Source organism: Salvia splendens, chromosome 19 (genome assembly GCF_004379255.2).
Source record: "Salvia splendens isolate huo1 chromosome 19, SspV2, whole genome shotgun sequence".
Taxonomy (NCBI): domain Eukaryota; kingdom Viridiplantae; phylum Streptophyta; class Magnoliopsida; order Lamiales; family Lamiaceae; genus Salvia; species Salvia splendens.
Genome location: NC_056050.1, coordinates 5,396,536 through 5,410,183, shown reverse-complemented (window position 1 = coordinate 5,410,183; position 13,648 = coordinate 5,396,536). Strand labels below are relative to the sequence as shown.

The following is a 13,648-nucleotide window of genomic DNA, read 5'->3' as shown; positions in this document are numbered from 1 at the left end:
AAGGTGGGATTCGAAACGGTGCGATGATTTTGAAATCTTCTCCGAATCTGATAAATACGTCCTTTCTTCATCAGTTGAACACTTTTGCTATAGCTTCTTCTGCACTCTATCTCCTTTGCGAAAAAATTTCCTTCCGCTTTCAAGAATTTCTTCAGAATTTCTTCAGATTTTGCAAAGAGTAAGAACCATGTCTTCTTCTTCTTCTTCCGAGTTAGGTAGCGGTAGGAAAGGGGGCAAGGGGTCTTCTAGCCGGAAAGAGTCCGGGGAGAAGACTGTAGAATACTTTCACAGCGTCTTGAGTAAGGACACCGTGATATCTCTACACGAAAAATATCTTCTTCCCGGGGGGAAGGCGGTGGTTCCCGACGATGATCATAGGGCTAACGACCCGCCGGAGGGTTATGCCACCGTTTACGAAGCCTGCTTAGAATGCGGGCTTCGTTTCCCTCTTCCCCCACCTTTTGTAGAGCTTCTTGATTTTTTTCAACTCCCTTTAGGTCAGGTGACTCCGAATTCTTGGAGGCACTTGTCGGCTTTTGCTGCCGAACTCCGTAGGCTAGATAAGGATCTGTCTCTGCGGGCAATCCTTAATTTTTTCCAGTTTAAAAGGAAGGGATCTTGGTTTTACTTGATCCCCTTACAGCCTTTTAGGGCCTTCTGCAAAACCAAGTGGCCGAAATGGCAAAACCGTTTCTTTTTTTATAATAGGACTTCGGCTCCGGGCTTTCCTTGGAGAGGGCCGAAGTCCGTGATTCCCCATCCTCGGTTAGAACCGTTGGCCGAGCTCGAGGGCGAGCTCAATAAGATTCCTATGATTAGGAAACAATACTCGGAAACTGAGCTCGTCAAGGGCGACCTCGTGTTCAATATCTCGTCTTCGGACGAAGAAACTGAGGGTGAGGATTTCTTTTTTATGCTTTACTGCTTTAGCGGCGAAAACTAACCTTGCTTTTTTGCTTTTTGGCAGTGTACATGCTGAATAAGATGAGCCGCAAATCCTCCGAGCTTAAAGAGCCGGAGAAAGAGAAGGCTACCAGCTCGGCGCCTGATGCCGAGAAGAATCCGAAGAGGCAAAAGACCTCTTCGGATCCAAAGAAGCCGGAGTCGACTTCGGCAAGTAGGAAGGGGAAGACCCAGAAGCCCCCGAGAGCGCCAGAGAAAGACGTGGTCTTGGCGCCTCCTTCGGAACATATCTGTGAGCCCTTTTTATGGCCCACGGACTTCGCCGAGGTGAATTCTCTTCTTGATTTTCTGGCCTTGCTTTTTTTTTCTGTATTTTTTGTGGCCCCTTTGTTGACTTTTTTCTTTATCTATTTTCAGAGGAACGATATGCTCTCCAAGCTCGTCGCCGTCGAACTCTCCAAAGCGTCCAATGACTATGCTGAGATGCAGAGGAAGTTGGCGGCTGCTTGTCATCGGGCCGAACAGGCTGAGGCTAACTTTGAGAAGGCCAGAGCTGCTAGGATTTCGGCCCAGGATGAAGCTCAGTTTGCCAAAAACCAGCTCGTCATCCAGCGAGAGCAGACGAAACGGAGGGATGCTGCTGCCGTGGTTGCCCAAGGGGAGGTTCTCCGTGCTTTCGCGGAGAAACTCTTTCTGAGCAACCAATTTTCAGCCTTTGTCGGTGATCTGCTGAAACTGATGACCGATAAAGCCGAGCAGGGTCCCGAAGTCATCCTGCCGCTGTACGGCCGAGAGATAGCAGCTCGGCTTCAGAGTCTGCCGGTGCTTGAGGAGCTTGCTTCGTCCTCGGTCCTGCTTTCTGCAGACCAAGTTCGTAGTTGCCGAGCTGACCGCGATGAGAACATGGAGGCTATCTTTGCCTCCATAGGGTCAGTTTCACCCGCTCCAATTTTCCATGGAGAGGGTGAGACCGAGCAGCATGAGCGGCAGACCGGCGATGAGCAGGCCGAGCAGGAGGCGCAGCAGATCGGCTACGGTGGCGCCGAGCAGGCTGGGGAGAGCAGGGAGGCCGAGGCTGAAGCTGAAGCAGACAAGGAGAAGGAAGCTGAACCTCACCGAGAAGGCGGAGACGAAGCTAGCGGAGTATGATTTCATCTTCCTTCTCTTAGTTTAGTTTCTTCCTTCTTGTAAAACGGCCTTGAAGCCCTTGTGTAGAAAAATTTTTTTCTTATGAATGAAAAAATTCTTCTTTCTGCTCTTGTGTCTTCGTATAGCCTTTCGTACTCTCTTACTCCTGTTGTGGTTTACTACCTGCTCGGTAAGCTGAAATGCCGAACTGACGTAGCTGCTTTGTATTCTTAACTCTCAAGGAGCTGGAGGTACTTCACTGGAAGCGGCTGTACTCTTCGGCTTTAGACGAAGCTGAGAAAAGAGCTATAGCTGACCAGATGAAGAATGACGAACTCTTGGCTCGTTCAATGAAGCTGGAGGCCGATAATAAGGACTTAGAGTCCGAAAAGAAGGATCTGGAGGCCGAGCTGAACACTGCCGTCGCTGAGAGGACTGCGTATGAGGATTTCATCTGCAGGCGTGGGGGAATGACCATCTCTGAAGTTCAGGAACGAGTTGACGAACTGTGGGAGGAATATCATGTACTCCGGAGGAACAATGCGCTGGAGAGCTCGGCTTGCCAACAAGTCGTGAAATCATTGCGGCGCTGGGCTTCTCGGTACGACATCATTCTTTCCCGGCGTCCCTCAATCGAGAGATTCCTTAGGCATTTCCCGTCAACAGATGGTCACACTCCAGCTCAAACCCCTGATTCACTTGCTCAAAACCTTACTCCAAGTCAGCAACGAACTCAGGAACAGCCGGAAACGTCAAGACAAGGACGGACTGAAGTTCGTAGAGGAGCTGTGATTATGAGTGAGCAAGATCAACAAATGCTTCGTGAAGAGACTCTTCGCCGCCGAGGTGCTAGAGCTTCCCGGGCTCAGGGAAGAGGTGGTAGGTCGATTAGAGCATCTCGTCGACCTGCTTATTCTTCAGCTGCCGAGAACGCCCGAACTCGGCTTCACGAGGATTTTGTGAATAGGTGGCTCAACTTTAGCAACCCCGGACAGTAGAATAGTCCTTTGTAATAGCGTAACGCCATTTTGTAGGGTAGCGGAGTTGTATGCCGAACAAGATTTGAAAAATGAAATTTTGTTTTCGCTTCTAACACTGTGTATTTACAGCTTAGCGAAAAAATTTCATCGTACTTGTCCTCGGTCTTATGAAGTAAACTTCTTTGACCGGACTTGGTCCTTGGTCTTATGAAGTAAACTTCTTTGACCGGACTTGGTCCTTGGTCTGATGAAATAAACATCTTTGACCGGACTCGTCTTTGGTCTGATGAAATAAACATCTTTGACCGGACTCGTCTTTGGTCTGATGAAATAAACATCTTTGACCGGACTCGTCTTTGGTCTGATGAAATAAACATCTTTGACCGGACTAAGCTTGTGTCCTAATTTGGCGAGTTTTATCGCTTGGATCGGACTTTCCGTTGTCCTAATTTGGGGATCGGACTTTCCCTTGTCCTAATTCGGCGAGTTTTATCGCGTGGATCGGACTTTCCCTTGTCCTAATTCAGGCAAGTTTTATCGCGTGAATCGGACTTTTGTTGCAGTTCGTTTCAGACGAAGTGCTTGATTCTTAAGCTGAATTGTGGTCTTGTATCCTCTTTAGAAGCTTGGACTTCACAATCGTTGGCTTATTGCAGTTCGTTTCAGACGAACTGCTTGTTTAAGCTGAATTGTGGTCTTGTATCCTCTTTAGAAGCTTTGACTCACAATCGTTGGCTTGTATATGTTCTAAGAAGGGGATCAGCCTTCGAAGAACAAGATACCTCAGTAACATTTGTAAGAGACGACACGCACAGAGACAGACAAAACACACAGACAAAACGCACAGAGACAAACAAAGACCAAGCAAACCAAAGAAAGCACATTGACCGAACAGGACTCAAGACTGACTGACCGGACTGTCTCTTACAAATGGAACTTCTTGAGGTTGTAAATGTGCCATGTTCGGGGTACCTGTTCTCCTGACATGTGAGCCAATTTGTAAGACCCTTTGCCGAGGACTTCTGACACCCGATACGGACCTTCCCATGTGGGTTCGAGCTTGCCCAGCTTTTCTGCTCGGCTTACTTCGTTGTTTCTCAAGACGAGATCTCCCACTTGAAATTGCAGCTTCTTCACCCTTTGGTTGTAATACCGGGCTACTTGCTCCTTGTACTTGGCTGCTTTTATGCAGGCCAATTCTCTTCTTTCTTCGGCAAGATCTAGTTCGGCTCTCAGTCCGTCACCATTCATTTCTGAGGAGAAATTGAGTTCGGGGACTGGGTATGCCGATCTCAACCGGAATCACGGCTTCAGTGCCGTACACCATCGAGTTCGGCTCCGGTGTGACTTCGGTCATTTCGCCTGCCTCTGACTCCGGCTGCTGTGATTGCTACGCTTGATGGTGCCGAGCTGATTGCTCGGCACTTTGAAGCGCAATCTGCACTCTTGCTCTTTTTTGATCACCTCGGATGACCGCTATCCCTCCTTTAGTGGAGAAGGTGTTCGGCGAGGATGCCTCTGATCGCTATGACCGGGCTTCTTTTTGTCTTCTCTAGATGAGCTGTCTAAAGACCGTTTTCGACGGTCTGCCTCATCGGCACGAGAAAACTGGTCCGCAATGTCCCACATCTCTTGAGCTGTTTGCGGACTGCATTCCACGAGCTTTCTGTAGAGAGCTCCGGGCAGGATTCCATTTTGGAATGCCGAAATGACAAGTAGATCATTGAGATAATCTACTTGTAGGCATTCCTTGTGGAACCTCGTCATGAAGTCGCTGATCTTTTCGTCGTGACCTTGACGTATAGAAAGCAGCTAAGCCGAAGTGATCCGGGCTTCCGCTTTCTGAAAGAACCTCCTGTGGAAAGCATCCATTAGATCTCGGTAAGATCTAATGCTGCCTTGGGGGAGGCTATCGAACCACCTTCTTGCGTTCCCGATAAGCAGCTCGGGAAACAGCTTGCACATATGGACCTCATTGAGACCCTGGTTCGCCATATTATACTGATAGCGTCCCAGGAAGTCATGAGGATCCACCAACCCGTCATAAGTCATCGACGGAGTTCGGTAGTTCTGTGGAAGGGGAGTTCGGGTGATATCGTCCGAGAACGGAGTCTTCAATGCTCCGTACATGGCGAACCCGACATCTCTTCGGTATGGAGGAGATGGAGATCTCCTGTGATTCCGGTACCGAGGAGGAACAGGAACATGTCGGGGTTGAGGATTCTTCTTCCTGGAAGACACGGCACTACTGCGGTAGTGACTTTCATGTCTGGATGAGGAAGGAGAATCCATCGTTTTCGTCTTCGGCTCTTGGCTCTTTTGCAGGAAGGCTAAGAACTCATCCTGCTTCTCAGCCAAGAACAGCTTGACAGCCTCATTCAAATCAGGCTGCTGGGAAGACTCGGTGTGTGGACCTTTTGAGCGGCTTGTTCCTTCATCGTGAAAACTGGAAGTAGATGTCTCCCGAGGCTGTTTTCCGGACCTGCGGGCTGGACTAGCTTCCTCATGGTTTTCACGAACGGTATTACGGGTAGTATGTGATCTGGTATGCATTTTTTTGGGGTGGAAAAAGGGTAAAAAATTCGCTTTATCACAAATTTGGTTCTCTGTTTCCCACAGACGGCGCCAGTGATGGTTTGGCGAATTTTTGATGGTGAAGAATGCAGGAAAATGCAGATCACGACACAGAGATTTACGTGGTTCGATTTACTGAGGTAAATCTACGTCCACGGGAAGAAAAGAGGGCAGAGTTGTATTGCTTGATCTGTTTTCTACAGCTTACAATACAGACTTGCTATTTGATCTTTTATCTCTAGAGAACTTCTTTAGAACTTAACCTTCTTTATCTGATCTGAGTTCTATTTATACCTTGAACTAAGATCGTGGCTTGCATCACCACTAATGATGGTTGTGGATGTCGTGGAGGTCATGGAGATCCTGCATGGGTCCACTATCTTGCATGAGATCCTGCATGAGTCCACTATCTCTGTACTTGGTCCACTATCCTGCATGAGTTGACTATCTTCCAGTTCGGTCGAATACTGAGACCGAACTGCTGAACTATTGCCGAGCAGCTTTAGCCGATCTGAGAGTAGAGCTTGACTGGTCGGCTTTTACCGAGCTGTAGGCTAGGGCCGAACTCTTTGGTAATGCCGAACTGATACTCTTCCTTGGGCTTTGGGCTGATGGGCCGTCACTGCTGTTGGGCTTGTTTAGTCCGTACCCCATCAGTTGCCACCACATAAAATTTATAAAATCAATAACAATTTAAAATTTAAATATTCAAATGATTTAAAATGCACTCGTTTTTGTTCATGTTAAAGTTTGATAACTAATTTGAAAAAAGGAATGCAATACCAACAAATTATTTGCAATTATTTCTTGGTGCTAAAGTTTTGGTGAGAAGGCAAAAAAAAATTTGTTTGTTCATTAATCGAATTGAATCAACGTGATAAACATTAAGTTGAAGATCATTATTGGTTCTTCCCCCTCTCAGCGTCGTTTTCTCCATTTTCAACTTTATTTATTTTGATATGATTGGGGGATTCTAAATGGAGCAGCGTGTGGGGAATAGGTTTCGGTTGGGGCGAAAAATTGGGAATGGCTCATTTGGAGAGATTTACTTAGGCATGTTGTTCATCATTTTCTTGGATTTGATTGTTAATATTCGACACCTTTTTGGATTAATTGGTTATCTTTTGTTGTTTGCAGGCACTAATATCCAGACGAATGAGGATGTTGCTATCAAGCTTGTAAGTAGTTCCAATTTTTTTTATCTGTTCTTCCATGTAAATTTGTTTTGATCCATCTTTAATATTTGATCATGTTTTTTTTTAAATCTTTGATGGATTGATCATTGATGAATGAATGTTTTGCTTCCTGTAAAAAATGACATTGAAAAAATTGAGTTTCTTTGTCTTGAGCATGGCTTAAAGATTAGTTTTCTGTTCTTGTCTTCCGTCGTCAGTGTTTGTAGAGCTCATATCATCATCGTCATTGCCATTGGTACTTCTAGTCAGCTACCTGTTATTCGTTATTTTTCCTGAGTTGGAATGAGCTAGGATTTAAAATAAGGTGGCGAAACTATAATTCTATACAAACGTACTTGGCGATCGCCAAGGGACACCCGGGGCTTGTACTTCTAGTTTAGTGAACACAAGCTACATAGAGGGAAGGGGTTCATCATTGTAACTTTTCCCCAAAAGTGTTTATTAAATATTTCTCATGCTCTTGGATATTTATCGTAATGTATTTATACAATTTTCTTAGTAGATTCTCCTAGTGTCTTTTGTTTTGATCTATGATTGATAGGAACGTGTTTCAGGAAAATGCAAGGACTAGACATCCCCAACTGCTTTATGAGTCGAAACTGTACAGATTACTCCAAGGAGGAAGTAATATCCTCTTTTGCTGCTGATGTTTGTTTCCTTTTTTTGCTTGGTTATGTTATCCGTATCCTCATTTTTGGCATTTCTTGATTTTGACAGCCGGAATCCCAAATACTAAATGGTTTGGGGTTGAAGGAGACTATAATGTTCTCGTGATGGACCTATTGGGGGCGAGCCTTGAGGACATGTTCACCTTTTGTAGTAGGAAGTTGTCGTTAAAGACTGTTCTCATGCTTGCAGATCAGATGGTAATGCAATCTGTTTGGTTAGGATTCTAAACAATTTAATGGTTCACTTATCATGGAAATCTCTGCTTCTCTTTCAGCTTAATCGCCTCGAGTTTGTTCACTCTAAGTCATTTCTGCATCGAGATCTTAAGCCTGACAACTTTCTCATGGGCTTGGGAAGGCGTGCGAATCAGGTCTTCTGCTTTCCTTCATTCCTTATTTTTAAGTTTTCTCAATTTTGTTTAATGGTTTGCGGATGATAACTCCATTTATTAACCTCTAGGTTTATGTCATTGACTTTGGGCTCGCCAAGAAATATAGAGATTCTAATCATCAACATATTCCATATAGGTATGTTGTGTTCTTTATAACTTAAGTTGAATCTGATTTAGTTCAATATTCTCTTCAATACCCGTTAAGGTAGTTCAGCAACACTTTACTCTATCATTCAGAGAAAATAAGAATTTGACGGGAACAGCCAGATTTGCAAGCATAAATACACATCTTGGCATCGGTACGTATGTGAAATGCCATATGTTTTATTCATTTGACCTTACAGGTGTAGTAGAAAGCTGATTTTTTGTTGCTTTCATGTTTAATTCTGCTCCACTGCGTTAACCTATGGATAGAACAAGGCCGGAGGGATGACCTAGAATCACTCGGATACGTTCTTATGTACTTCTTAAGAGGAAGGTTGTTCTTGAATCTTGTCTTGTTAGTTCTCTCTATTGTTAGTTCTTTTGGGACATTGACTCTTATCTAGAAAAAAATGTAGCCTTCCCTGGCAGGGACTGCAAGCTGGAAACAAGAAACAAAAGTACGACAGAATTAGCGAGAAAAAGGTTCAAACACCAATAGAGGTGGGTGATTAAACTTTTTGTAGCCGCTGGACCGAAGTATGGTCCCTGCCGTGCAAGAAGAGATGGGTTTTAACTTGATCTTTTCGTTGCAGTCTTTATGCCGTGGATATCCAACAGAATTTGCTTCTTACTTCCATTATTGCCGTTCACTTAGATTTGAGGACAAACCAGATTATGGTTATTTGAAAAGAATTTTCCGTGACCTTTTTATTCGTGAAGGTGATGGTGTCCGCCTTACCCTCCCAACATCTTCTGCTGATTATATTAGCGCATCCTCTATTTATGCTTACGTTTCTCTTTATCAGGTTTTCAATTTGATTACGTATTTGATTGGACTATTTTGAAGTATCAGCAGTCGCAGCTTGCTAATCCTCCATCGCGTTCTCTAGTAAGTACCTCAATTTAGGCTCGCCTGCTCTTGCTTCGCTCCGAGTTACAACCTCATAAATTTTCGGACAGGGTGCTGGAACGAGTTCAATGCTGCCAAATGCTAATAATGACAGAGACTCAGGTGATTCTTGATCATTTATTTGAGTTCCTGGATAGAATTGTTGCTTCCGAAATCGCATACCCCCTGTTATTTTCATACAAACTCGCTCGTTTGTTAGCCATCTCGTTCTTTTCGGAAGATGTCATTATAAATGCTTGAATTTGATGGATTTTCTACAACTTTCTGCAGGTTTGGATGAAGGCAAGCCACCTGTGCGTGGAAGAAACGCTTTAAATTCGTCTAAAGTGAAAGATCCAGGTGCAAGTGATACTGCTGCACCAAAGGAGGTAAGACTACTACCTACCACCACGGTCTATCCTCTAACGTTCAATGCATCGAATGCATATCCTCTAAAATGGTTTCTGCAGATATCCACTTCAAACGGCCTGAAAGCCGGAACATCCAAGCAACCTGCAATTTCTAGCAATCGGGATCCAGAGATCCCCAGGAATGGTGATGATCCTGTCAATGGAGATCACGGTGCTGCACAAAAAAGTCGCCCCACAACGTCACCCAATAATGACCCCTCGAACACAAAACCTGTCGACTCCACCCTCAAGGGACTGGAGAGAATGCATATTGGCAATGACTAGATTATGCAGTATTTATCAGGACTTGTAGCTACGAATTTCCCCTCATTCCCTCTGTATATATATGCCGACTCCTACCTATTTAACACTCGGGGAATCTGTTGTTTCTCCCTCAATGGAAGCTGCAGAAGGAAATCCTAACCAGTAAATGGTGCATGCAGATAATGAGATATCAGTTAGCTTCCGAGGTGAGGTGAAGTGAGAGATCAGTAAACTTGACACGATGAAACCGCTATATCACTATGCCAACTCGAACGAAGCCTTTTAGTTTTAGGCCAGAGATTGGGTGTAATACCACCTCAGGTAACACAGATTCATTTATTCTTCTTTCCCGTCTAATGTTGTAAATACCCATTCTTTTTTTTATTTGTCGTTTTCATGGCATGTAGTTTTGATATTTCTTGCCCAATTCTTGATAGTTTAATAAATTCATATGTGATGTTAATGCCAAATATGGCTTATACGCCTTGCTTTCGCCATATTGTCGAAATTTAATCAATTAGGTGGAAGTATTTTATTGGAATAGTTATTTTAAAATATTCAAATATTTCTAATCGTTTTAGACATGAAACTTAGTATTTCGTTATACTTTTAAAAAGCGCATTTTAAATAAATTATGCTGAAAATAATTGGGATGTTGCAAAAGATTTTACCGAAGAGTTAGAATATTTAGTACTTGCAAGATATTAGAATTCATGCATAGTAGGACAAATTATTCAGGATCAACCATAAGGTTTGCTCACAGTCCAATCTCTTCTTTACATAATGAGATAAAAAATATTATATAGGTGTTTTAATTCGGTTGTATTGTTGGCATTTTGGATAGGTAAAGAAATGTGGCTGAAAGTTAAAAAAAATTAGAAATGAAGCATTATGAATGCTAGTTATTATTTCCTAAATTCCTCAGACGATGGTCGATTTGTGTTTTTATCCGAACATTTACTACTCCTCATTAGATAACTTGAAATTATATATCATTTCTAGATTGAACTTTCTAAGGCAGCAAGAAATATATATTCTCACAATTTCACTCTAGCTAGATTTTACTTCATGCTCAGGGTTGTTGTCTAAAGTACTTTTTGACCATGCGATCATCGACACTATTGTAAAACGTTAAAAAGTTCATAGTATATATCAAAAGGGAAGCAAGTAGAAACTGAAACTTGGTTATCAAAAATACAATTAAAACTGTAAATTTGCACCGTCTAAGAGTAATATCACAGATAAACAAACACTCAGCAAGAATGGATTTGCTTAGAATGTGATCATATATCTACTTTTGCCTTTTCCTCTTGATCTTGATCGTCTGGAAGGTCAGCGGGACAGGGAGGGTCGCTACCAGAGACATGTTTTCACGAACAAACTTGCAGCCCAAGGACTCGTAGTGAGTTCTTAGTGTCAAAGGGTTCATCCGGAGATCCCTGGTGATGTCTGAAGGGTCAGAGCGAAAATCATCAGCAAAGAGAGAGAGCACCAGAACGTAGCTTATCAGCAGATCCTGTTTATGTTGAGGAAGTCGTTTATCCGTAGTGGAAGCGAACATGGTGGAGAATTTCTGGGATAAGATGCTAGGCAATCTGTGAAACTTTGTAGACGACACCCCATCCATAGAGTGTCGGTCCTTGAATCGTATGAGATGAGTGATGTATGACAAAATTCCAGCCATCTTCCTTCTACTTGACTCATTCTACAAATTTCAGAGGCAGAAACGATAACAAAATAGCTCAGACTCAACACAATAAAGTCCATGATTACATGTTGAGATATCTTATAAGCTCGAGAAAAAGGATTGTAATCATGTCAATTAACTCAATAGAACTAGCAGTCAAAAGCATGGTGCATTAACCAGCAGATACAGGAAGAGCAAAACCATCAGGTTGTTTGTATTGCAAATTGGAATCACGAGAAAATAATGACTAACGATTATACAAAAGAACAAGTTGGATTCCCAAGGAAATAATCATGAAACCAAATCCTTTATTTGAATATCAAAGTTTCATAGAAACAAGTTTAGGGTAACTGACATGTTTTCCAAGTTTATAGAGAATGCCAACAGTTTTCAGCAAATGAACGAAAACTTGAGAAATTAAAGTGATAAGCTGATAGTCATTTAATCAGTTAACCATGAGAAGGATAATACCATGTTGAAGGAAAATCAATTGCAGCACAGCCAAACAATAAAACAGGGAACTTCAATCATCTTATGAATTCTAACCTTAATATTTTGCAATGAATGAGCTCGATTGAGAACAAAACTTGGGTAAACATCTTGGGCCAGTTCGGATCCACCATGCAACTTGTCAAAAATGTCTTGAAGGTAATCCCACTCCCCTTTTAGAATGATCTTGTCAAGTGGATAGGCCATCTCTACCTCATTGGCATCCAAATTATGTGGAGGGATATTGCGAGCATTAGCAGTTGAAGGGACTGCTTCCACCAGTGCCTCCATGTTCACCTTGATCCCCTCCAATTTTTGTTCCATACCTTCTTGCACTCCTACATCTTCTGTTCTACGTAAGGTTACGCGTTTCTCATCCTGATAGTAAAGGAGTGCTACATATTAGAAGTGAACTAAATCAAAGCCTGCACCCCGTTTCCCACTATTTGTGATATTGATTCTCTTTCAGGAAATAAAAGAAAAGGATGCTCGTAATTCTCAAGTTAGGCCAGCCATGTATAGCATATGTCAAAAGCTTTACCTACAAACTACTAACACAGAGGTGGACTGAGATTTAATAAACACAGCCAAACTATCTAACTTCCACCCGAAAAAAAAATGCATACCCTTCTTATATTTTTCTTCGTTGAATACATGCGTGTGGCATTCATGAATTTCTCGGACCTCTCTTCATATGTATCTGCTTCCTTTTCCGCATCTCGTGATTCATTTTCAGGCTGCTCCACCCCAGGAACCTTTGGTTCCAACCTGAATATCTGCAGTCACACAATAAAATGCTTCAATATATTGATTACAGAAACAAATAAAACAGCCTCTGCAGTTTTTCATCTTTGTACTCAAACATCACCATATTTGAGCCTCAGATAAGAAAAAAGAACACCAAATTCAAAATGGAATCACAAATCAATATCAAGGGGCATCAAAATCGTGAATAGTTCGTTCATTCACTTAAAAAACCAAGTCGAAAAACATCAAATTTAAGAAGAATCAGAACCTTCAACTACAAGTGCAAAACAAACAAGTTTAAATTTTTTTTGTTGTAAAGCCACAAATTGAAAAACCAAATTCAACAAATAAAACAGATATTCCACCACAAACACGCACAAACTGAAAAAAACACCAAATTGGAATAAGAAATTCTAGTAACAAAAATCAGCGAAAACTGAGTTGGTTTCAGCCACGCACAAACACAATACCTTATTAGCAGCAATAGGAACCATCTTCAGCACTCCGGTGTTCTTGTCCAACACCCCAAGAGCAAAATTGCAGAGCTGCGGTGTCCTAGCTTCGCCGGAATAGCTCGTTCCTACAAAATTGACAGCGGACCCGCCGACTCCCACCACCACCTCCAATCTAGGGTTTTTGGGATTTCGTTTGGCATTCTTGTACACCTTCACGCTAGAGACTCCGGATTGCGAGGTGGATTCCTCCAAATTCTTCACCGGGTCAAATCCGGAAGGAAAATATCCGATTACTGGCGAGATTTTCTTTTCTGGGTTTTCGCGAATTTCCTTGACTTTCACATTCATAGTTTCCAAATGCTTTCCGATTTCTTCGCTCACCTTCTTCTCTTTCTTCCCCGTGATTCGACCTGCGATTTTCAGGACTTGTGCTAAACCCTAATTTAACACCGTGGCAGATTTAGGGGTTTTGAGGCTTATATTGTCCATCTCCAAACCACATTTTTTCACAATTAAATACTCATGCGAAGCTTACTATCCGATAGTATTATTATAATAATAATAATAATAATAATAATAATAATAATAATAATAATAATAATATAAGTAGAAAATAACTAGTTTTTTTAATAACTAAATTAATTGAATATATGGAATACGGGTATGATCAATTACTAACTAATTAGCAATTTCAAATTAAAATTAAATATTAGTCATTAGAT

The 13,648-nt window shown here is 42.4% G+C and overlaps 2 protein-coding genes across 3 annotated transcripts; one reads left to right on the top strand and one right to left on the bottom strand.

The window, feature by feature from the left end:
* The first annotated feature begins 6,374 nt into the window (after positions 1–6,374).
* LOC121779933 (casein kinase I-like) lies at positions 6,375–10,045 on the top strand. Of its 2 annotated transcripts, none has more exons than XM_042177409.1 (14): positions 6,375–6,638; positions 6,723–6,763; positions 7,336–7,405; positions 7,499–7,647; positions 7,725–7,820; positions 7,910–7,977; positions 8,079–8,140; positions 8,256–8,319; positions 8,402–8,486; positions 8,579–8,705; positions 8,792–8,874; positions 8,946–8,997; positions 9,166–9,263; positions 9,345–10,045. In XM_042177409.1, exons 1-14 carry the CDS (start codon positions 6,563–6,565, stop codon positions 9,567–9,569), a joined length of 1,296 nt encoding a protein of 431 aa, XP_042033343.1. In that variant the 5' UTR covers positions 6,375–6,562; the 3' UTR covers positions 9,570–10,045. The 2 variants fall into 2 exon arrangements, with proteins under 2 accessions (XP_042033343.1, XP_042033344.1); XM_042177410.1 differs by having other exon boundaries at positions 7,323–7,405.
* Positions 10,046–10,698: 653 nt separating this feature from the next.
* Positions 10,699–13,412, bottom strand: LOC121780328 (DNA-directed RNA polymerase I subunit rpa49-like). Its single transcript, XM_042177899.1, has 4 exons — positions 12,942–13,412; positions 12,351–12,500; positions 11,782–12,102; positions 10,699–11,253 (listed from the first exon to the last, which is right to left on the bottom strand). Exons 1-4 carry the CDS (start codon positions 13,272–13,274, stop codon positions 10,840–10,842), a joined length of 1,218 nt encoding a protein of 405 aa, XP_042033833.1. The 5' UTR covers positions 13,275–13,412; the 3' UTR covers positions 10,699–10,839.
* Between the last annotated feature and the right edge of the window lie 236 nt (positions 13,413–13,648).

What these genes read in the sequence shown, in the direction of transcription:
- LOC121779933 (XM_042177409.1), top strand. Translation starts at nt 6,563, where the DNA reads ATGGAGCAGCGTGTGGGGAATAGGTTTCGGTTGGGGCGAAAAATTGGG. An exon ending in AGGATGTTGCTATCAAGCTT is followed by an intron (nt 6,764 to 7,335) that starts GTAAGTAGTTCC and finishes AACGTGTTTCAG; the next exon opens with GAAAATGCAAGGACTAGACA. An exon ending in AGGTTCAAACACCAATAGAG is followed by an intron (nt 8,487 to 8,578) that starts GTGGGTGATTAA and finishes TTTTCGTTGCAG; the next exon opens with TCTTTATGCCGTGGATATCC.
- LOC121780328 (XM_042177899.1), bottom strand. Translation starts at nt 13,274, where the DNA reads ATGAATGTGAAAGTCAAGGAAATTCGCGAAAACCCAGAAAAGAAAATC. An exon ending in TTCCTATTGCTGCTAATAAG is followed by an intron (nt 12,501 to 12,941) that starts GTATTGTGTTTG and finishes GTGTGACTGCAG; the next exon opens with ATATTCAGGTTGGAACCAAA. An exon ending in CGAAGAAAAATATAAGAAGG is followed by an intron (nt 12,103 to 12,350) that starts GTATGCATTTTT and finishes CTTTACTATCAG; the next exon opens with GATGAGAAACGCGTAACCTT.